Source organism: Plectropomus leopardus, chromosome 2, assembly GCF_026936395.1.
Source record: "Plectropomus leopardus strain MGB_pleo_1.0 chromosome 2, ASM2693639v1, whole genome shotgun sequence".
NCBI lineage: Eukaryota > Metazoa > Chordata > Actinopteri > Perciformes > Serranidae > Plectropomus > Plectropomus leopardus.
In genome coordinates this window covers 25,617,844-25,643,016 of record NC_142177.1, presented here as the reverse complement: position 1 = coordinate 25,643,016, position 25,173 = coordinate 25,617,844, and the positions used below count along the sequence as shown (strand labels likewise).

General features: G+C 38.9%; 1 protein-coding gene and 1 long non-coding RNA gene across 2 annotated transcripts in view; both read right to left on the bottom strand.

Moving 5' to 3' along the window:
* Positions 1-840: 840 nt before the first annotated feature.
* rpl29 (ribosomal protein L29) lies at positions 841-4,104 on the bottom strand. Its single transcript, XM_088089240.1, has 4 exons — positions 3,952-4,104; positions 3,446-3,498; positions 3,166-3,230; positions 841-1,009 (listed from the first exon to the last, which is right to left on the bottom strand). The coding sequence occupies exons 2-4, from the start codon at positions 3,480-3,482 to the stop codon at positions 929-931; spliced, it is 183 nt and encodes a 60-aa protein (XP_087945366.1). The 5' UTR covers positions 3,483-3,498; positions 3,952-4,104; the 3' UTR covers positions 841-928.
* Positions 4,105-10,846: 6,742 nt separating this feature from the next.
* Positions 10,847-25,173, bottom strand: part of LOC148190221 (uncharacterized) — a 40,750-nt gene continuing 26,423 nt past the window's right edge. Inside the window, exons 4-5 of the long non-coding RNA XR_015775328.1 lie at positions 13,834-13,907; positions 10,847-11,217 (exon numbers count right to left, since the gene is read on the bottom strand). This is a non-coding gene — a long non-coding RNA (uncharacterized LOC148190221). The remainder of the gene's footprint in view (positions 11,218-13,833; positions 13,908-25,173) is intronic.

The window sequence follows — 25,173 nt, the reverse complement described above, 5'->3', positions numbered from 1 at the left end:
CTGTATTGTCTCCACAGCTTTTCCAGGTAAGGAGCTGTGTGAGAACAAATTGACTTTAAAAAGACTCGATACATAATGAACGAGGGTGTTCAGTTTCTTCACGCAGGGTAACTTTTGGGCACTTAAACAAAAACAGTTGTTTAACAGTCATGCTGATAAGTTGGCCACTTTTTTGTTGTAGCATGTAATTCACTGACAGATCAGTACCTCAATTATGAAAGTGAATTAATTTTCTATCAAGGATTTAAAAAAAGTTGCAGACCACACATTTAAATTATTTCATGTTATTTGGCCTTTAAGACATACATATACGGACATCCTGTATGTAAGAGGTAATGTACTCTACTTTTCCTTAAAAAACAACACTTTTTCACAACTATTCATCAGTGAAGATATTTCTCAGATAACCATAATTTGATGTTGCAATTAGTCTAAGAGTCCTTCAGTCAATGTTTATAACTGGCGTTCCACCACAATCCTTAAGGGACAAATTAATTTCATACTAAAAATCAATCTACTTCATCCAATTTATCTTTTAAATTATTTAAATCATTTACTTTTCTTTTGTTTGCCTTGTATTTAAGGTGGCCAGAGAGACAGGTGGTAAACATGCTACAAACGTCCTCAGCCAGAGACAAAACAGGGACATGTGGTCATATTATGTGTCTTAAGCTTCCATTCCCTCTTTTGTGGTCATATTATGTGTCTTAAGCTTCCATTCCCTCTTTTGATTATAATGATCAACATTGATTATGATGACATCGCCTTGGACAAATCCCAGGCGCCAAATCAAAATCATCATTCCTTAAAAGTCAGATACAATAAAAGAGAAACATCTGATGGTTTGTTAACAAAGCATAGCTTTATTGTGACGGTGGAAACACAGTCAGTGGGACGCTGGCAGACGTGGAGGTGACCGGATGGAGGCTTATTGCCTCTTTATTGCCTTCCTGCACCTCTTGTTGTGCTTCTTAGCAAAGCGCATGTTCCTCAGGAATTTAGGGTCCACCTGCAGCAAAGAAAGAAAACAGTGAAGTGAGTAGGGTGGAACTCGAGAGAGGACAGTAAGTGCACAATTGCATGTTTGTTTTTTTAAGCAAAATAATGAAGCAATTTGAAAAAATATAAAACACACTCACAAAAGCTGAAAACATAAACCCCCCTGCAAGCTAAATACTTGTTTATCTGCATTTAAGTAGTGAACATGCATATCAGTCTCTGGTTTAAAGCTGCAGTTGGTACTTGTTAAATAATTTGTGTCATAGTTGCTGAAACTGTCACTACGTCCACACTTAATTAAATGAGAATAGTCTGAAAAAATGATGCCATTCTGCCTCCTCATAGTGCTTCTAATGGCCAATTTGCCAGAATTTACCCAGACAGTGTACTGTTTAGCTGTAAAATGAGAAAGTCAGCGACCCGGGCGCCATGATGGAAAACGCGACGAACCAAGCACCGCCGAGCAGCCACAACAAGCCACAGTTCACGGGCGGCGGTGAACATGATTGACAGCTGTGTTAGAGACTCTTGCTGTGTTGGTGTAGTGACAGTTTCAGCAAAGATGAGAGTTATTTTTCACAGAAGTTACAAACTGGAAATAAAAAAAAAACACTGGATGGTACTGAAACTACCTCACTGGTACTGTTATCAACTTTGACAACAGAAGTAGCATTATAGACATCATATTTATTATATTGTGATTATGATATAGTCTGTATGAGAAAATAATCCTGTAAGTAAAAGCACAAATGATCAACATAAGACTAGTTTTCCATTGGAACAATATTTTTTATGGAGTATTTTAAGGGGATGTGCAAAGTTTTAAACTGTAATGCTGTAGTGCCAGCTGAATAACGTGCATTTAAGGAATGTTGGCATCTGCTACAACTGCTAAACCTACCCACAAATAATGCTTTTAACTTTCCCACAATTAAATGAACAACAGACAGGAGGAACACTTGTAACAATGCTTTCACTATTTAATTCTTTTCAATATCTCAGCTACACGTATAACATTAATATTTTCTGCAAAGATTTGAGATGACGGAGCTTTATAAGTTGTTTGAAAGCCTGCCTTGAAACCAATTCCTTTTAACAGTGAAGAAAATGTGGCAGCTGGCTGCTTCCGCAACAAAACTGTGCAAATTGAAATTGTGAATATAAAATACACCCAATGGAAACGCATCAGTTTTGAAAAATCTTCCATTTATCACAAAAACATGAGGTGGTATTTCAGGAGATTTGAAAAAGCCATATTTCACAAAACTGCAAAGGAAACACTTTTTCACTTTTATAAATCAGGAGATGAAAGACCTGGCTCCTTCAGGCAAGATACAACAGGCCCTTCATGAGGTGTTATTGCATCGCACATCTCCTCAAAAGTTGAGCAGCTCATCCAGAAGTTTTGAATCTACAATTAGTTTGTGAAATAATCGCTTTATGGACTCTTCACCTCCCAAAAATACCTCATACGTGGCTTGCCTTACCATTATTACTAGCATAACACGCCTACATCACTTTCAACTGGAAATAATGACAGCTAATGCGGTGGCTGCAGTAAACCTACTAATGTTTTGAACATCCATCATCATACTTCTAGGAACGTTTTCACGAGAGTAAAAGTCACATGACACCACTCAATGTAAACGCACTCAACTCGCAATTCAAAACTATTGCTCAGTTTTGCACATAGCTGTTATGGAAACCCGACGAGTGTGGATACAGTGAGGGAGAAAACCATTATAACATCGGCCCTCACAGAAAATTTCAGGTAATTGATATGGGTAAAAATAAATAGCCATGAGACACGGCATGCATTGATCTATGCACTTCCTTCTTTACGTAGTCTGAGCTTTTCGAACGAAAGAGGACAGCTTAACTCTGTCAGGTAACCAGTTACAAATACTGAATGTAGCTGAAGAGTGGAGACAACAAGGGTGTACATGTGTCGATACATTTCCACACGTATCACTATTATTACAACAAATGCAATACTGAACAGCATCAGATACTGTGTGCAGTATTCTTCTGCATTATTATTTTTAGCAGGTGGATAACAAAAAGCAAATAAAGACAAATAAAGACCTGGTACACAAAGGCCTTAACTTTGTTACTTATACGTATGTAAAACGACATCCATCTAGACAGAGCTGTAACTGTACATACCCCCTTTAGTGACTCATAACGGTTAGATCTGGGCTTCTTGATGCCATTCCTGTGGGATTTACGAGCTGCACAGACGAGGACAGAAAAAATTAACACAAAATAGCTGATCTATTTGTCCCATTTCTTGCATCCTCTTCAAAATATTCTTTAGTAAGTATCATGCAAGTAAAGGTAAAATCCAATGTTGAAATATATCTGATCACATATGATTGGTGTAGCAGCCTACATTTTTAAATGATAGCTCCTTAGTTGTTAAACTTTAAACTGCAGTCATACTTACACTGGTTGTGGGTTGTGTGATTCTTGGACTTTGCCATTTCGACGCTGGTTAATCTGGAAAAAAGGAAAAATTTGAATATTATTTTTGCTTAGCATCACTGCTATTAGCATGTTAGCTTACGTTTGAATCGCCAGCCGGCAACTACTAGGGATTACTATGTAGACAAAAGTGCGTTAGATAAAAGACAACTTCGCAATAAAACTATAGCTGTCAGATGTCGTTGTAAGATTAGCATCAGACCCCAAAGAAACCAGACAATAATAAAACAGGGAGGCCGTTTTGGGGCTGTTTGTTGTACTGCTGCTAAGTCGCTAGCTGCTGTGCTAAAGGCAGCGTTAGCAATTTTTAAATGTAAAATTCATCCGTTAACGATAATCACATCTGAATCATACTGCGGCGGAAACATTGCCAATAAAGTGTTTTATCAAATTCAGAAGCCGCTTTTGTGCGTGAATGCAAAATACACGAGGATTGATGAAGATTTTAGAAATTCACATCTTGGTTACCTGCCACACGAACAGACGACAACCGGAAGAGAAAGAAACTCGGCGGAGGAGAAGAAGAAGAAGAAGAAGAGGAATGGCGTAAAGAGAGGTTTACCGACACCTCCTCCTGCCGGTGGCGTCTGATATGACGGGTGAGAGCCCACAGCTGACCACAGGATGTCACCCTCTGTGCATCACATTTATCGTGTGTGTGTGTGTGTGTGTGTGTGTGTGTGTGTGTGTGTGTGTGTGTGTGTGTGTGTGTGTGTGTGTGTGTGTGTGTGTGTGTGTGTGAGTGTGTGAGATCGCACATACATGAATGAGTCATATGTCTACTTAATTCATGTGTCTTCCTTCGAAATGAAAGTGGAAATTACATGACTTCCTGTATCTGGAAGGCCATGCATTTCTCTTTCTCATCCAAGTTGTTGTTCTTTTTTCTTTCTTTTTCTTTTTTTTTTTTTTGCTGTTTAATTTCCTTTCTTTTATTTGTCATAAACAGTGGTGAATGAGGTATCTGAAAGGCATGCTTGAGTAAAATTACAAATATCTTGCCAGAAAATTACTTTAGTAGAAGTTAATGTCACTTATTAGAATATTATTGGGTAAAAACCTTAAAATATCTGATAAATACTGCATTTAAGTAACAAAAGTAATCTTATATAATAAATGCAAGTATGTAAAGTAAAAGTACAAGTAAAATGCTACTTAGAAAATAAAGCGAGCTGTCAGAATTTTGAGAGTTATTAAGGTTATTTCTTCATGACATACACCACCTTTAAAAGGAAAATTTCACTTAAAATGAGGTCTATTACAACTTAAAGGATCACAAGAACAAAATTATTTTTTTTCTTCCCTCTCATTCCCTCATTCATCCATCCCCTCCACCCGTCCTCACTTGTTTTATAGTAAGTAACTAAAATGCTTAGGGGAAATGCAGTGGAGTAGAAGTTTACATTTTATTTAGGAAATGTAGTGAAGTAAAAGTAAAAATTGAGAGAAATATAAAAAGTTAAGTGAGTTGGTGGATTTTGTTTAACACTGTGACCATCTATCTATTGCCATCTGTTGGCAACACTTGTTTTTATTGTTATGAACCAAAATATATAAAAAAAGTGTTCAAAAAAAAAAAAAAAGAAGTATGGTGGTATTTATACAAGGTGCCAGCCTTGCACACTGCAGTAGGTGAATCGGGGTGGTGGCATCTACGTCTCCTATAAAAGGAAAATCTGCCACTGCTGTCAAAGATACTTATCTAAGTGCTATTCTCCTTTTTGTTGTTGTTTAATTTTGCCTTCTAAATCCATTTTCTTAAAAAATAAGGGGGGGGGGGTCCCATTAAAAAAAATACATTTCCTAAAAATCATTTTTCAAAAAAACAGCGATAAAGTACAGCCATTTCAAGTTGTAAGCCCCTCCCCTCAGTCAAAATTGCTTAAATTCTTTGACATGCCTACAGCTAACATGAAAGAAGAGACAAATAAACAAACACATAACATATCCAAAACATTCAACCAAACATTTTAGTGTTATGTTATGTCTTCAGCTACAGAAAATGAATATACCGTTATGTTACATTAATGTTATTTGATTTATTACACAGTACATTTCTATGATTTTCCCAAAACCACGACTGTGGGAACCCTGAGATTTCCAACACTGAAGTTAATAGGCTATCAAGCCCTCAGCTGACTATTGATCTGATCTGTTACCATGTCAGCTCAGTACAAAGAAATATTCAGACAAAAATATTAAAATGACCATCAGACATATTTACCATAAATTCGCATTCACGTTTTTTTTTTTTTTGCTTTGTGCCTGATTTTTTATTTATTTTTTAAAATATATGTTTATTATTTTAATGCAGTTATACATTTAAACATATGACACGATGTACACATGACAGAACTTTCCCCAAAGGAAAAATATCGCAGTGCTGAAATAATAATAATAATAATAATAATAATAATAATAATAATAATAAAACAAAAAACAGTACGTTTAAAAAAAATGATGTGGCTTCGTGCCTGTTTATGTCTGAGGTTATAAAGAACTAAAAATGTTTTTTTTAATGCTTTGCTTGGTGCTTTTCATGGACTGACTCCCTCTTTTAGTCACGATATCCAGCATGGTGAGATGATGGACAGATTGTAAAGCGGCCAACATTTATAAACAGATTCATAGAGATTACAGGGCTGCTGACCCTCCCCTATGTTGTGATAGATGGGAGAGGATGCACAGACATGTGACTGAGCTTACTATCTCTATCTCTCTCACTCTCTCACACACGCACGCACGCACACACACACACACACCCTTGATCATACACTGACAGAACCAAGAGATTTTTCTAAACATGGCCCTAACTTCTCGTCTTCCTTTCCTTTCCTTCCTCCTCTCATTCTCAGCCGAGGTTGGGTGAATCCCTGCTCAAGCAGAAGAAATCATGCAGCAGCATCCTATATTTAGACCCCTGTTTGATCATACAAGCCTCTCTCTCCACTCCGCTCCACTCTGCAGCGCTCAGCTCGGCTCTGCTCAGTCAATTACAGATTTTGGGTGCATGTGTTATTTCATGCTTTCTCCTTGATCCGATGGTGGTCAAGAGAGGACAGCTTTCCGTTTCCTGTGAGATTCTTCACACGTGGTAGTTTTGTTAGTGTGGGAGTGCGAGCTCATACTGCACAATGAACACATCGCTGTGAATATTTTCTCGGCATTATCGGTGTGAAATCTTTATTAATGAAGTTGAATAATCTCACTTTGTTCAGTGAAACACACAATTACCATTACCACAGTAACTCTCCCTGCACAAGTGGGGAATAAGAAAATTCCTCAAATAACTGCATAAAAAACTTGCTCTCATTTCTGCTACTTTAGGTTTTGGGTGGAGATACAACTAAAAACTCATGTAATATTTCATGTTGATGCCATAAACTCGATAAGATAATGGACATGGTTACCATGACGTCACCCATTGGTTTAAGGATTCCTGTTTTGACGCCTTGAGTTTGGCATTTTTATTGTCGACATCTTGGACTTTTGGGGCCAGAAGTAACCCTATTGTGACAATAGGGTGGAGCTAACAATAACACTAGCTGCTAGCTTAGTTAGCATGGTGCATTTACAGCATACCTCCATCCCCCCTGGAAGAGTGCAAGACTTTGAAGCAAATTCCACATAGTGGCCAAAAGTGGAATTACACTGTCACTTGATGCTATGGGTCCCAGAAAGTTTTTTTTTTCCATTGACTTACAATGTGAGGTTCTTGTACAACCAAACACTCAACAAGACTTGTTTTAGATACAGTGATACAGTTAACAATGATACAGTTAACATTAATAAACTGAAAACATGGTGAAATATTGACAGCGATGGCTGCAGCTACACCTATACTCTGCAAATCTGGCGTTACAGCATGGTTACACATTATGTTAACGTTGTGGCCATGCTAGTAACGTGTCAACTGACAGAACCGCCTGTCACTCAAAGTGGGTACACCCTTAAGACCCTTGTACCAGGCTGCAAACATGTTAATTTCTGCTGTAAAGTTTTTAATGTGGGGGGTGTATGGGGAGTGAGTTTCTAGAGTATATTGGAACCAGCTTCAGGTGGCCATTAGGTGTAACTGCAGTTTTTTCAGTTCTGCATTGGCTTCATTTTCAGCCTCAGGGGTTGCCACTTGGTTGATGCACACAAAATCTCCACTCTGTGATAGTCGACTAATTGACTTGCTTTGTTCGGTAGGCTCTTTTTAAAAAAATAAAGTTCAAAGTGAAGGTTAATCAGGGTGAGACTGCAGGAATTTACTGCATCTGGCTAAGAAAAAGTAAAACACTTAAACTCTTATAAAACACACCTTGTCACTTCTAAACTTTGTTCCTTGTAAACATTAAACAAACTCAATAAAATCTGTTAATTAGTGCATTTAGAGGTGCTGGTAGGCAGATTTTGTTACCTTTAGACAAAGCCAGACTTGTTGTTTCTAGTCACTGTGCTAAGAAAAGTTAACCCCATATTGGCTGTAGCTTAATATTTAATAGACAGTTATGAGAATGGTCCCTACAAACATATACACACACTTTCAGTTCTCCCAAGACCAACACTAATTTAATTACAGAATATGAAGGTCTTGTGTGCTGTCTAACGTGATCTTAGATATTACATCCTCTCTATTGAAAAAAAATCCCTGCACATCTATTATTGTTTATGTTTATTAAACATTTTGCAATATTGCTTCCCTGATATTGCATGGCCTATTTCATATCACAGAAAAAGTTCAATTACATCTTCATTCGATGCCATGATAATTTTGTTGTAATTATCTTTTTTCCTCTCTAAAGTAAGTTCTAATGTCAGAAGGGTGTTCTTATTTAACATCACATGGCAACAGTATATATATATATATAAATGCAGTATAATGACGCTTCTGCAGAATGAGCAGTGCCTTCAGAGCTGTGCATTAAGTCCCACCAATAATGAAGTCTACAGGGGACCGCTCTGATACTTTATCGATTCCCTTTGAGAGAACAGAAGACATCACATGCGTTGGCCTTCTGTGGCTTTGTTTCTGTATCTGTCATCCATCTGATGTTGTCTCTTTCTCCTTCACTGTTATTTGTTTCACATGGTCCTCTTATATGTCTTTGCAGTCTACAATTGAATAGTTCCATTAAATGCTATCCCTCTACAGCAACAGCAACTCTTTGACAGCAACAGCTACTGGTTACTTTCCCTGATCATGCCAGATTTTACATCCCAAATATACAAACAGTGTTCACTTTATCAGGTACATTTCTACAATATAATCTTCACTGCATTTCCACCAATGTTTTTGGAGCCAAACATCGGTGGAGCAGCACATCATAGTATTTCCTAACAGCATTTGTGGCAACAAACGTGGGTGTTCTTTCACCAATTATATTTCTATCCTCCACTTTGATTTCCTTCACATAATCCCCCTTTCCTCCTGGTCTCCCTCATTCATGATGATCCTGCTCCCCTTTCTCTGACTCCAACTCTTTTGCTCTTTTCTCACTTTGTACCTCTCTCTCAGTTTTAACCCTGAACTCCCTCTGTTGTTCTTCAGCTCTCTCTCTTTTGCACTGCTCCCCACCCACTTTCATTTCCTTTTCATCTGTGAGAGGAAATCTTGTCTTTGAGCAGCACAGAGTCAATCCCTCTGGGACTCACTTTACCTCAACACATGAAAGAGGCTGCTTATTATGTCTCTGGATTTGGGAGGTATTATAGGGAGGCACATCCAAACAGAATGGAGGATCCATTAAGTGTCACATGCACGAGTGCAAATGAATTAAATAAGTGGGGGAAAAGCACTACAGGATATTGAAGACCTGAAGAGTCACAGTGGGTGTGAACATGTAATGTGTCTTTCTTCGGCTTTAAATTTGGAGTTCAAGTTTTACATCAATTAAAAATAGTGGTGGTAGGTGTCTGGTTGTTCCAACTGGACCCACATAACAATCTCTTAGAAGTGCTGTATACCTACGACATTCAGAGTGTATCTATGATTCAGAGTCTGAGCCAGGATTGTCTACATACGGTAGGTTCACTGCTCCATGCAACCGCTACAGCAGCTTTCATGTTGACTAAAACAGAGCGAACAGAAATTGAACAAACTGATATCAGCCTGAATGAATGAAGTGAAACAAAACAGCAATTCAGTCTGATTCTCAGGCTGTCACACACAAACCCTGGTGATGATTTACAACCCTGTTGCTTCCTAAAAGATTCTAAAAACGGTAACAAGTTTAGGAACTAAGAATTTGTTTTCAGTGCAGAAGATTTCTCGTCACAGTAGATCAGAAGAGTTATCAAAGTGCAAGTAAACAGATGAATATAATAGATGTAAAAGTAAAATATCTCTTTCAAATCACACAGCTCTTTTAAATAGCAGAAGCGACAGTAACATGGCCTTTTTAAACAGCTTCTGCAGTTGTGCCCTTGAGCAACAGTGAATCATTGATTGCTCAAGTTAAGCGGCCCAGCAGGAAGGATCTGCAGCAGTTGTGGTGTGTTTTTTGTGCAAATGCTCCCTCGCCATCAGCATGTGATGAATGTCTTCCTGCCTGGTTAAAATGAAAAATGGCTTGCAGGTAATGCCCTGCTTTTCGTTAGCTTGCAGGGCAGACGGATGCACAACAAAACCCTTACTGGTGCATCACACTTGTATTGTCCCTTCACTTGCTCTTCAAGATTGCACTGACTTTTACTCACTGAGTGATTCTCTCACGCCGGCTGTGCGCATAGGTGTGTGTGAGTGTGTGAGCTTGTGTTGGATGTACATCATGCTCTGAGTGCTCAAATGCAGTTTAAATGTGTTTAAGATTTCGGTTCTTCTAATCTGTAGCATGAACAATCCAATGTACATAATCTCTCTATAACACTGTCTATCTCTGTTGTCCCTGACTCCGCATTTGCTTTGCTGCACTAACTTCATTCATTGTGGTTGAAGGACGGAGTTCAGTATACGAAAATGAATGGCAGAATGAATGCATGAAAAAGACTGTGTGTTTAGATGCTGGGAGAAAGCATGTGGGCGATCTTGGCTAAGATTGAGCTTTCCTATTGGTTAATGGGAGGGGATGAATAAAAGTATGCTGAATTGAATGAAGGCCGGGGATATAAAGCATGATCAATCTATCAATCTATCTATCTATTTATCTTTCTATCTTTTTTATCCTCCCTCATCCACATCACTGTGGCTAAGCTGGTACACACACATCAATACAAGTTACAAAGTAGAAATATGTTGAAAACTTAATTTTTTTTTATTTTGTTGCATGACAAAGAGAACTGTATTGTCTATACAAATACTAAATCCAAGACGTCCTAACACAGGCTCCAAACTTCTGACCAGAAATTAAAAATAAGTTTCTATTAAAAGTTATTCTGATTATAAACCCCTTTTCACTCAACAAAAAAATCCTATTCAACATTGGCGTGCGTCCCCCGCTCTCTCATCCTGTAACGTTTTTGGTACTTAACAGTTTTTACTGCAACAGAAACATTTCACATGATAACAGAAAAACACCCCACCCACTCTAACAACTGGGAACAATTATATTGTATTTTACACTTTGTTGTGGCTCTTTTTATGGCACAAATGTGCTTCTATTTACATTTTTTTTAAAAAAAAAGCATGTATCAGTCTTGAATTTGTCAGTGTAGTTATTTACCTTCTGTTTTTTTCTCGTCTTGACCTTGCACATCAGTCTTGATGTTTGACTTTTCCCATCATATTTGACTTTGTGCATCCATTTGCTTCTGACAAAAGAAAACAACAACAGATGTCAGTCTACATTAAACAGTCAGGACATGAGACAGATTCAAAAAGCACTTACAGTAATACAATAGTAAGCGCTATAAAATGTCAAAACAAAGAAACACTCAAAGAAATCAAACAGAAAAGATGCACAAAGTCATCAGCAAGGAGATGCAGAAACAAAAATACGACGAAAATATAGAATATGCCATAAAATCCAAAAATATTAACACAACTCATTTTGTTCATACCTCTCCGGTAGATCCTTGTTATTTAATGTTTGTAGGAAACCTTTTTATATTTTGCTTTGGCATATATTAGTTTTCCTGCACAACAATGCAGATACACAGCCGAAATAAACAACATGAACTGAAACGAAACATGAAACAAGAAGCAGAAATATTAAGTCTTAACATATAAAAACATGGGCAAGTAACAGTTTTTTTTTCAGTCATTACTAATTTTTCAAGTGAATGCAAAGATAAATAACTTAAGACCATGTGCGAAGACCTTGGTTATTAGACATCAAAATGATTAAAAAATCCCCTATTATCTGAGGACAACAACAACATGATATCCAACACATCCAGTATTCTTAGAGGTAAACCCACGATAAGGCTTTTCCTCTCTTTAAATGACCTAGAAAAACTGCGACACACTGTTTTTTCTTCCAGTATTAATTACTGAAATGTACTTGTCTCAGGCGTCCCCTCTCCGCTCTCAATCAAACTAATTCTAAACTCAGCAGCCAGAAAATGAATGTGAGCCAGTAAATATGATTACATTATCTCGGTCTTCTTTCATTGGCGCATTGTGAATGCACATACTGATTATAAAGATCTGTTGCTAACTACTAAAACTTTACACTCCGTCACCACACAAAAACATATCACTGATTCACTCTCTTTGCTTTGTTCACAGGATCCAAGAGCATTGTTGTATTTGAAAGAGAAAACTCAAGGCAGAGACTTTCTGCTGTGGCTTCTCGACAGTATCAGGGTATCAGACGGTCTCATTATTGGAGATTCATCAAGGGAAATATATCAAGACCGATATTAATGAAGCACATAAAAAAAGCTTTAAATTTCAGTTGCTGCACAGCTGTTAGTAGGAGTCAAGCATTTTGAGGAGGAATAAAAAGGAGGAAGATGAAAAAAAGTCGGAGATAGAAGACAAATGAGAAACACAGGAGGTTTGGGTACATTTACATGCACACTTTCCTGTAATTCTGAATATGACGATGTGACACAATGCATCAGAATTTGATGTGGGTCACGTGAACAGCAAATTCCATTCAGATTTTCCAAATTAGGCCTTATTCCAAATTCAGCATTTTTTGACTGAGACGTGGGATATGCTGATAATTTTTGGAGTTTTAAAAGCATTCTTTTATATACATATACAGTGCTTTTAGAATATATGTCTCAATTGGGGTTTTTACCGCAGTTTGTGTCACACGGCCTCTTGAGTGTCTTTAGCTCTATGCTCTGTCATAGATTCGTTGTACACAAACCAACTAGCCAACAGTATGCAGGGCTGATGGGTAGAGGCGTATGCAAAAAAGAAAAAAACACATTTCTGGTCAGAACAAATAATACATCTACTTTTAAATATTATGAAAGACTGGGATATTAACAGCATGTGCAAGTAATGAAACATTAACCTTTTGCAAGACGGTGGTTGAAGGAATAAATCATGGAGGCTGTGTTTACACAGATGATGCTAAGACGCAAAATGACAGTGACTCCAGCTGTTCCATTTTTCCATATTTTGACGTGATAATAAACATGTTGGACATGTTAATTGGTATATGCACAGCTGTACTGTACTAATGTCATGCACATTGTATTCTGTGCGGTGATACAAGGTCTGTGGATTATCTTGAGTAACCAGGTCACGATTTCTGGAAAGAGACATTGCTGTTGAGTTTTTTAAATGTATTTTTTGATGCTTTGAGCACCACAAGCCAAGTTCCGTCTACTTCTATTATACTGGAGCGTAGGCAGACATCTCTACAGCTGATATCTCCATCACAAGGCAACTCACACCGAACAATCTACATTAATAAAAAGCACCACAGGTTAATAAATAAATAGAAAAAGACAGAGGTAGATTCGATTTTGGGGTGAACTACAAATCCAATATTTTTCCAATCTAACCATCCACCCTAACCTCCTCTCTGTGTAGACTTTTTTATTCTATAGTATAACTTCCTGTGGTTACTTGGGAGGACTCTCACACTTAAAGTCATCATGTCATTTTTGGGCCGAAATTACTGATGCTGCTGTTTTTCTTCGGAGAACAGTCTCCTTATCGCAGGTGTCACAGATTAATGTAAAGCTGTTTGCTGGTTAAATAATGGACCAGAACCTAAGGCAAACAAACTGTATTAATCACATTCTGGTGACTCACTTGTATCATTGCCACACTCGCTCACATTCACACAGTACACACACATTTGTTGCACATACAGCACACACACATATATGTGTTTTCACAACACACCTACGCACACACTTGCACACAATGAAGCTAAGCATTGGGTATTTTTGAACACAGTGTTGTTGGGTAGCCTGTTATACAATATGTGTCTCAGGGACAGCCAGTCTTACTCTGACCTGTTTTCTGTCTCAGCGGGAAGGTGGGAAGAGACCAGCCTCACAAACAGGCACGACTCACTTTTGTGTCCTTCCTGAGAGAGACAGAGAGAGAGAGAAAGAGAAAGATTAAAAGTTATCATCTCTGCCACTGGGCATTTCTACTGAATTATACTGATGAGATCCATCGCAGAAAGAAAACACTGAGGGGCGTTGTGAGGTGCGTTTGATATGAAAATGTAATAATTCTAAAGTGTTGATGCTCTAAAAAAATGAGGCTTTGATTTGAATAACATTAATTAGATGTTATGCTAAGCTGCATTTCCACAAATGTTATTGCTTGATTAAGTGAGCGTTATCAGTGGTTATCAGACGGGCCCTGCTACGCCGACTTGTAGGTTGAGAAGTCTGTTATCAGCCCGTTAAATCTGGCCCTTATCAGTTGTCATTGGAAGCATAGATTTGAGGTAGTACAGTGCTACGTTACCTCCGACATTTAGGTTTATATGGCAACCTGTAGTGGCTGTAGCATTTATGACGGGAGCAACGGAGGGAGTTAGACGTAATATAAAAAGCGCCAAAGTCCACAAAGGGAGAAGGTCAAGGTTGATGAACCAACCAAACACAGGACTTTCAACATGCTCTCCGGGTCGTCTGGCGGCACAAGTGTTAATCATGCCCAGTGCAGCACTGGTGGTGGCTGTGCCTGGTGCCTGTGCATCCAGCTCTTATATGGAGGGATGGCCACCCTCTTGCCCACTGGAACCTCTGGTGCAGTGCCGGCGTGCATTGATGCCAGCCAGGGAAGGGTGGCCGCAGAAGTGGACACCATTGGTGACACCATGTAGGGAGGCAAATGGGCAACAGGGACAGCCTGACAGAAGGAGCAAGTGTAGGAGATATGCTTTGACTGTACAACAGGGACAGACACAAAGCTTTCAGTCAACTGGTCCTCTTTCTTCAGCTCTGTCTTCAGACAGTGGATATCCCCCGTTAACTGTGAGAACTTTAGTTTGCAGACGCAGTACGCACACACAGTCATCATCGCTGGAAGTAAACTTACTCATAAAAAAGCGCGATCATTAAAATGTAGTCAGTCAGTCATTTTCTGTAACCCGGTTTGCGGGGGGCTGGAGCCAATCCCAGCTGTCATCGGGCAGAAGGCGGGGTACACCCTGGATAGGTCGCCAGACTATCGCAGGGCCGACACATATAGACAGACAACCATACACACTCACATTCACACCTAAGGTCAATTTAGAGTCACCAATCAACCTGAGCTGCATGTCTTTGGGCTGTGGGAGGAAGCCGGAGACCCCGGAGAGAACCCATGCAGACACAGGGAGAACATGCAAACTCCTAGAGTTTTCAGGTTTCTTTGTCAGCATGTCCATATTGGACAGCAATTGGCTTTTATATTAGCGACCTACCTTATCTCATCTAACTTGCCCTCTGTACATTTGAATGTCTGATTTTAGGGAAGTGCACAGACATCGCCCTCCAGTAGTGCAATGTGAAAACAACTTTCTAGTGACAAACTTTGCAGAGATACAAGTTAGTAAAGTTTAGGTCAGACATTTTAGGGGACATAAATAGAAAGAAAAGATACTTTTTAGTGGAGGGAATCTCTTGAGTTAGTACTGACCAGTTAAACATGAGGGTCAGCTACCTGGGCAGTGGTTGCCATTTTTACTATTCAACTCTGCTGCCGTGTCTGCATCTGGAAACTTCTTATTGCCTTTTACCAGAACAATGACAACAACAATAAGAAAAATAGGATATAATCACTTCCTATCCAATCACAACTCATATTTAAGATGAATACACAGTTTAAATATATGTTAATCATATAACAACGTGCCAGATTATGTGAAATCTTCTGCTTGTTTTTCTGTCAATCATTCACCACACCTGTTAGGTAACAGATGCATTTTGTCACCTGTGCTGTGGAATTTAATGTGAGAGAGTTAATTTCACACTTGGCTTCTTGGCATACACAGCAATTAAAGAGTCATGTTTTTATTCTGTAAATAACATGTGAATACAAACATTTGCTTTCTGCACAGAGGCACAAAGTGATAAACACATATAAGCCACAATTAGCAGAGGAATTTTGTCAGAAGCAAAGCATGTGTGTCACTTTAACACCAATTTACACTCTGGCCCATTTCCCAAACTCTCCCATATAATAAAGCTACTCAGTGACTGATTGACCCTTGGTGGAAATAACACAGCTGCTGACACTTTTTTTTTTAATTGTTGATCATCTTTGTCACAGCTTCATGCTTATATAAATGCTCTTTTGAGATTTTATAGAACATGTTAAAAATTGCCGTTAGTTCATGAAAACTAAGTCACGTATTAATTAGGCACATTGGATTATCTAAAAAAATGTAATGTAGACACTTTTACAGAATGATGTGCAGAGATTCAAATGTATTCAGGAGGCAGGTTAAAAAAGACAGTGGGTGTGTATTTGTATTTTGAACGTATTGAAACCAAACATTAACCTACAGAGCTGCAAATTAAGCCAATGCAAAAGTGCCAAAAACAGCAGTTCCTCTAATAGCCACTTGAGGCTGGCTCCAAAAGTGAGTCAATCCCCATAGATGCCCATGTTAAAATGCCTAACTTTACAGCAGAGATAAAGATCAAAACCCAGTTTTGGTCTCTATAACTAATTTCCCCATTCATGACAACTAAATGCGGGGTACATTTTTAAAGCTTAAAGTTACGCATTATTAAGGCTGTGGCCACTTTTACTGACAGTCTGTCTGTGTGGTTACACCTCAAATTCTCCTCCTGCATAGCACCACCCTCTCATCCAAATTTGATCACTTTTGGCTCCAAAAATGGCAATGGTCAAAGAGCCACACTTCAAAGCGGGAGTTCACAAATAAATGGGTAAAATCGCAGTGGCTATGCCCTTAATTTTTAGTTAGTCAGTCTTTACACAGGTTGAAACAGATACAACGTGAGAAAGGTCACACGCCGGGTTTTTTGCGCCTCGTATCAATTGTTTACAAAGTGAGAGTTACGCCTTTGCAACACGAAAGTGTTTCCAAGCGCCTTTTTCTCAGGGCACAAAGGCTGCATCCTGATTTTAACAAAGTTCAACTTTTGGCATAAAGCAATGGGCACAGCATGTCATTGACAAGGAACCAATCACAGCTTGTAGATATCTTTTCCTTTAATCTATACATATCATTCTTATTGTTAATGTTGAGAAGAAGTTCATCGTTTTAGTGCAAGGTCCCCAGAGCTTTACATCATCTATCCCACTGACAACAAATTACACCTAATGCACACTTGAGAACAACTCCTTGAAGAAGACCAGCTCCAAAAGGGATTTCTGGTAAATAGGCTATGATATGGGGCTGGTGATGGTTGCTAAGCAACGTCAGGCACAATCACCCTTAGTGCCCATAAAAGTTGGCAAAGAGTGGGCATAAGAGTAGCACCTAGCGCCTGACCTCACGTTTTCCAGGTGGTTAAAGATGCAGAATATGTCCTGGCCATTAGTCTTCTTATTTAAGTGGAGTAGGGACACTTTTTGAATTATTTGAAAGGATTTTCTGAGAACAATGTGTGCATGTGTGTGTGTGTGTTTACATTTACAGGATGATATACTGTATAAGTTGAACTCTGCTAAAACAGCTCACCTCAGAAAAAGCATCAGGTAGCTAAATGCCTCAGAGTAAAAATGGTCTAACAAATTACTTTATCTTCTATAAGCTAGGTAGCCAAAAACGCTTTAACTACCCATGTTTTTGCTCTGATCAGCCAAAGTGTGTAATATTGTGACTCATTGTCGATGGTAATAAAGGCTGTATGTTTTCAAATCTAGGTTAACACGGTGTCTTACATCTCTGGATTTAAATAGGAAAAAAAAATTATGAAAGCACTGTTATGTGAGGCTGTTTTCCAAAAGCGCATTGATGGTCATGCCTGGGTGTTTTTGACCTTCAATTTTCTTTGTTGAAGCGTTGTTAAGAGATACAGTAAAGCGTCCCTATCAAGAACAGGCTCCTCAGAGAGCTGAGTCATGTATATTGACAGACTTGTTTGGCTCTGAGTTTGCTCTGATTATTATCCTGCTTCTTTTCTTCAGGCCTGGACAAAACCAGTCGCCGGTCTCACTCAATGATCTGCTCTATATTTGTGATTTTCAAACCTTTTCTCTGAGGATCCACGCACTGGACCGTTCTCTACTGAATTTTAGATCAGCATGTTTTCAACTGCAGAAGTCTATGTTTCTGTTGAAGTATTTGTTACCATTTGTGTCAAAAATACACAATACACAAGACCAACAAGGGATATTCTGACTAGTTCAAAAATCAAAATTAAAACTTTTATCACATGATTGTTATTTAAACGTCACTTTTAAACACAAACTTTGTAGCACAGTTTTACAAGTGCAATATATGTAATTGAAGCTCTTATTTGCAGCGATTAGTAACGTTTCATTAAACTGATTTATGACCATTTTTGGTCATAATACACTTTACAACTAGTATTCATGATGATGTTTATACTAGTAATTTTAATTTTAGCATAACCTTGATTCTGCATTTATATAAACAACTATAAATCTTGGGTTGCAATTATCCACATCAAAAATCTCTTCATTTTCAAAAAGCTGTTGTTATTCAGGGGAAAAACCAATATGTCCATAGCTGAAATTCTGTAGCACTTGCAGCAGTTCTGCATATTTTCTGAAGTCGAATTACTTGCATGATACTTGCAATTTTGGGTCTGTATTCACATGGTTGAATGCATTTAATTTAAGTGATTTCGGATAAAAAGCATGAGCTAAATGAGTATAATGTAAATTGATATAGCTAAAGGAGTGGTAGTTTTTGTGGGTCATGTAGGGAGTGGTTACAATAATACTTTTAGTAACTGAGTCTTTACAGTGTGATACCTTTTTGCTTTTCTCTGCTCTCTGTTGCTCTCTTTTTTATAGGAGTAATTTCTCTGCTGTTGAGGTGTGTATACGTAATTACAGTGGAAGCTCCTGATGGTTGGCCAGTACATGTCGACACACGTGATGAGGGAGAGCAGTGCTTACAGCTGGAAACCCGCTGCTGTCTGTGTTATGGGAGAAAAAGTAGGTCTCTCATCTTGTTAATCACACATATGCAGTTTGCTGCGAGATGAAGGTGTTGATTAAACACGTTGGCAAGAGGAAAAGAGAGCTGCAGCTCTGCCTGAGGATTTTTGATGGGGAGGCTTATTTTCAGGTCAGCCCAAAATCTTTGTGCAAACACTCTCTGCTGAATAGATGTTGGGTGTGCCTGCAGATTTTTATGTGGTAGAAAGTATTTTCACTCAAAAGGTGTTTAAATGTTCTTGGATGTAGGATTTCACAGATTTGGTTTGCTAAAGCAAAATACAAATATGATCATGTCTTGTGATGTCAGTTTTGGTTCATTTTGCGAAAGGCCAACATCCATTAACTGGCAACTAACTGGCTAATTAAAAAAAAGAGATGAAATACTGAGGCCTTCCCTTTACGTCTTTAGTCTTTCCAATCTGTAAATGGCACTCATTTAACTTAGACAGCTTTAGTGTCTTCACCATAAACTGTATAAATAATGGGGGTGGCTACCATGACAGCCTTTGATGTGTGGTCTGCTGTTTTTAAGCCTCAAGTTTGCCAACTTGTTCATCACCATCTTGTTTGGTATAAGACACATTTGAGTATTGCAACAAGACAAACTGTATTTACTCTACTGTGGGCAGGAGCAGGTGGTTGGCATCACCATTGATGAATTTAAATATATATAATATTGATATCTGTTATCACTGGGTTTATCTGTGCATGTAAATGCATGGCCTCCCAGTAAACCACCATATGTACCGTTTTCACTTAGTTCCATTTCGGTTTGTTATAAATTCTTTGTAAACAAGTAATATAAAGTTTTGTTAACTTTATTTAAACGTCAATAAACTCCCCGCTCCCAAAAATTGCCATCCTTTGTCTACACTAATCTGTAAAGATAGCAAGAAACATCACTGCTTCTTGGAAATTGCACATTCCAGCATCTGGTTTGTGTCTGCTGCTATGGGAAACAGCACAAACTACCAGAGAAACAGGGACCTAATCCATAACATTTTTATCCAATTTTAGGTCCCACAGCTTCAAGTTTAATCCATAAGGGCTGCATGTGTCTTGTTTTCTTACAGGGTGAGGTAGACAGATTTCCAATAGAAAACACTGGTGCAAGTGGGAGTGATCAGGATCTCCATGGAAGCAGGTGGGAGTGGGATGATGCATCCGGCAGGAGTTTGAGCTGAAATGAATGGAAATCCTGCAGAAGTGGTTGAAAAACAACACTCTGTTTAGTTTTAGTTTTAGTTTAGTTTAATTTTATTCAGTCATAACAACACCAAATATTGTACACAGTATTGACATTTCACACAAAATCACAAAATCATTAACTCAAGAAACATGTGTTGAATATTGACTGAAAAGGCATGTGGTCCCAAGGATTTTTTTTCGCTTGATTAATTATTGCAGGTCCCTTTAACACTACTAACACCTCACTTATATAGGCAAAAATAATGTATAACAAAGCTGGTTAATGCAAGCCTGCTAAACTGTTCTCTCACATGCAGGTGGAGAAATTGAAGAAAATCCTGACAGCGTGAGATGTGATGATTTTCCTCTGCACTGCCACTGCCTCGTGTGCTACTGAGCAGAGGCCATGTGACAGCAGATCCAAGCAAGCGAGTGAGCGAGCAGGCGGCGTAGAGCAAATGCATAGACAACAATGCACGGGAGCATACACGCACCATTACTCGTGCATTCATGCAAATGCTAATGTATCTCTTTATGCATGAGAGTAAGCATGCTTTATTAGCAATACTTCTTGCTACAGATGCACTATTGTGTAGACAACATCATAAGCATGTATGAGGAAGAACAACATATTGAGAAAGTATACACAGGCATGCATGCACACACTCCCTCTACCCATCTCTGTCGTCTCTTTGACTAACTGAAGGCCAGTCATGTGTGAAACTGAGATGTGCAGCATTAATGAATGAATAGCTCTCAGTATAGACCATGTGCTTTCATATGTGTGTATGTGTATAGTGGAATTAATACTCCCTTTGATCCCCTCATGCAGATCAGTCAGTACAGTGGATTGTTATGCATGTGTGTGTGTTAGTGTGTGCGTGTGTTCGTGTGTTCGTGTGTGAGTGAGTGAGAAAGAGAGAGAGAGTAGAAGAGGGGGTGTTTGCAAATCCCTCTCATTCAGCAGCTAGCTACTGTTTGATATATCATTCAACTAAAAACGAGTCTTGGCGAAGGACAGGGAGGGGTGAGGAGAGAGATCAAGGCAGAAAAGTGGAGCTGACAGAGATGAAGCGAGGTGGTATGAGACAAATTTGGAAGAAAAAAGATATGAGAGAGGCCAATGAAGAAGGAGAAGAGACAGAGAGAGAGGAAAGAAGCCATTGCAAAGGATAATTAGAATCTAGGATCTACATTTCCTCTCCATTGATTAACAATGAATGGGGCTCTGCAGTGCAGGGCACTCACTCTCTCTCTGTCTGTGTGTGTGCGTTAGTGTGTGTGTGTCACTCTGGCCTCCATTGTATACCCACACACAAACGTGGTTGGGCAGAATCGCTGGCTGTGTCCAAACATCCTGAGTGAAGCACAGTGATCTGTGAAAAGTCACATGATCAGGTCCACTTTGAGGAGGATCACACTCTAGTAGTCAGCCCTTTAGCAGGAGCTGAACTCAAATTAAAACAGAGAAATAGAAAACGAAACCTGGATTTTACAGATGAGAATAAGACTTTGTACAATCGTCATTTGCTGTCTCAAGGCAGTGACAGACAATAGTACAATCTCGATTAAGCCATGCAAGTGAAAGTACACAAGGTCAGTTAATGGCTCATGAAATCATGGTTCCTATGGTTGTAGGGCTTTTCCGCTGGCTGTTTTCGCCACACCAAGTTAAACCACGCCGCGTTGATTTGCGTGTCCATAACCATCTGAAGCGAGTTGAGTTGTGCTGAGTTATGGACCATCTCTGAATGGATTGACTGCCTCGGTGTGGGTGTGATGCCATCAGATGGGCTTCATCATCATTCAGGGACAAGTCAGCATCAGCCTCCACTGCTGTTACTAGACATAGCAAATACTTCAGCTGTTTTAAGTGTGTCCCCAAAAAAGTCGCCCTGTCTCCAGTAGATGGCAGGCAAAATCGGAACAGCCTGAAAATCCATGATGATAGGTAGCTTCCAACAACAACTGCACACTGCACTAATGAACAACTTAAAGACGGCGCTGCTTTTAAACGTCAAAGACTCTTAAGCCCTGTTTATAGAGATGAAAATCCCTGCAATTGAAGATGATTATAACTAAGTCAAGCCATGCCAGCACATATGTATGGAAATGGATATATCTGTAAAAAACAATCGCATTTTTTTTGGCAGCCTGTTGCAAACACAGTGACAAAATAACTGATTTTGTTGTTCATTGGTCTCAAACAGTGGCCTGCAGCTCGGCAGTCATCTCACCTAGGCGCCAACCCATCTATCATCCCCTCCACCTCACGATGACAAAATCAGCTCATATACTCAATCATTTTTAGAATTTGATAAGCATACAGACGTCATGTATTCATAGATTGCAGAGATGCCAACATTTTTCATCTGGCCACTGGGCGCTATGTTAAAGATCTGAGTACTTCCTTCACCACCTCTTGAAATTACTAAGAGTTTAAGAAAGGAATTAAACACAAATTTAGTGATTGATTGCTACCCACACTAGGCTAACCATGAAGCCTCATTGTAACAAAACAAAACAAAAAAAAAAGTACAGCCCATCAGTTTTTTTAGAAGGTGCATATATTTTTGTCTAACAATAGGCTACTGTTATAGTTTACATTTATGATGAGTGTAATGCTTTTTGAGAGTGAAACGCCTATGAGCTTCAGATCCCATGAGAGACCGGTCCATAACTCTGACTGTGTGCCAAGGCCTCCACAAACTATTGATCCTCTGGTGCACTTTAGATGTAACCCAACTCTCTGCCCCCATCAATTCTCTCAGCCCCCTCTGCATCCCGCTGCAGCATCCAAAACTGCCTCCTAGGGTACCAGGGCTAACTGGAAATTATTGATTCTGGCATGGACCATCTGATTATGATGTGTTTTATGACTCTCTGGATGGGAGCTTTATTGTTTTAGTGGCCGCATCTGGTTTCTGATGATGGACTTGATGATGTCAGTGTAGGGGGAGAGGAGAGGAGCGGGAGGCACAAGTGAAGAGAAAAACACAGAGAACAATGGAGAAAGAGCGAGACAGAGTGATGCGTTAGAGGGGAGAGTTTAATCGATACTCTAAAGCATGACATCATCATTTAGCCAGTCTGGAGGGACATCAGGCGCTCTGCCAGGAACCGACAACAACCAAACCCTGGCCATGAATCATTAATGTCATCCGCTCATCCATCCCTCTACGTTGGTGCAGTCCAGTCTAATGTTACAGGCCAGGGCACCTTCAAGCGGAGCCACGTGTTTGTCAACAACAACAACAACAACTGATTTCAAATGCTGGTTGTTGGCGTGTTGCACTAACTAAGAGAAGTGGAGATGTACACTAAATACCATTACCACTACTACACCACCAACAGGTTTTTAATTTTAAGATAATGTCTGTACATTTTTTATTGGTCTATCTAACATATAACTTTGGCACTCTGTTTTCTCTCTCTTTTTATGATTCTACCATTTTAAATTTCTCTCTCTATTTTGTACGATTGTATAATATTTTTTTTCCTTTTTATCATTTTTAGTGAAAAAAAATTGATAATTGAGTAATAGTCAATTTATCAAGCAAAAATGTGAAACTTGTTGCTTTTTGTCAACTTACTGTTAATTTTTTGTTTCTGCGATAGTCTGGCGATCTGTCCAAGTGTAATCCTCCTCTCGCCCAATGACAGTTTTGATAGGCTCCAGCCCCCCCAGCAACCCTTAAGAGGACAAGCGGATACGATCAATGAAGGAATTAATCAATAATATGAATAATTCAATTTATTTGAGTTTTTTGTATTTTTGGTCAGACAAAATATGATATTTAAAGATGTCAGTAAATGTAGATTACAAATTAATTATTAGTTGCAGCCCTTTGTGATGACTTACTGTATACTAGAAATTATGTTTATATCTATCTATCTATATATATATATATATATATATATATAGCAACAAACATACACATTTTGCAAAGTATGAATTTGGCTAAATTATAACTACTTACATAGCAGACCTTGTACCAATCATGCAGTCGCCCTACCATTACTACCAGCACCTGCCTCAACCATAGGTGCAGATTACAGGGGGGGACGCAGGGGACACGTCCCCCTCAATTGTTAGAACATGTGCATTTGTCCCCCCTACTAAAAACATGAAAGCAGCAGAGGATCTTAACTTTGACCAAAGTAAAAACACCTTCAGTTGATACACAAAATGCACAAATGGGTGCATAAAAATTGTGAGTGCAGGAAGGTATTGCTCTAATGTCCCCCCAAATATTGAAACGAGACTAAACCAGAACAACAAAACCAGGTTTTCAATTGAAAAATACAATATATGCATTTTTTCCTATTATACAACATTTTTTTATATGACCCTACATTTTTGGAAATAAAAAAAGAAACATGTTGGAGAGTAAGGAAATCTGCACACCAGCCATATGCTGAATTAAGCAAACCTATTAGATGCTAAACAGGAGGCGTTCTCAACAGCACTTCACTGAGCTGACCTCTAGACGAGACAGGATGACTCGTCTAGAGGTCATTCATAAAAAAGAAAACACACACAGACAAAGATGCAAAAGGTAGACCACACACACCGGAAGATATGTGAGACACACACATGTAGAGACAGACAAAGAAAGGGAGAGTCTGTGAATGGGGAGAGGAAGACGTTAGTTAGTATTCCTGCTGTCTGGAGGTGAATTGGTCTCTAATGGATTATTAATGAAGCAGGGAGAACCCCTTGTAACTCAGTACGCTCACTTATTTCAACTTTAATGATCCAGGCACATCCGAACTCCCGTATATCCTCAATGATGGTTAAACGGGCGGACAGGCATGTGGACAAACCGTGGACAAATACTGTAGGTACACAGAGACACATCAAATGATCTAAAAGCACATCAGAGATTTAAACTGGTGTCTTAAGATGTCTTTTAAAGCACTACATGGTCTAACATCTGCATCAATTTTATGCCCATATGGACCTGTACACAATCTCAGATTGTTCAACAGAAACCTACTAACAGTCCCTTAATATCCATTTTACAGCTGAAGGAGACTGTGCTTTTGCTGTCAGG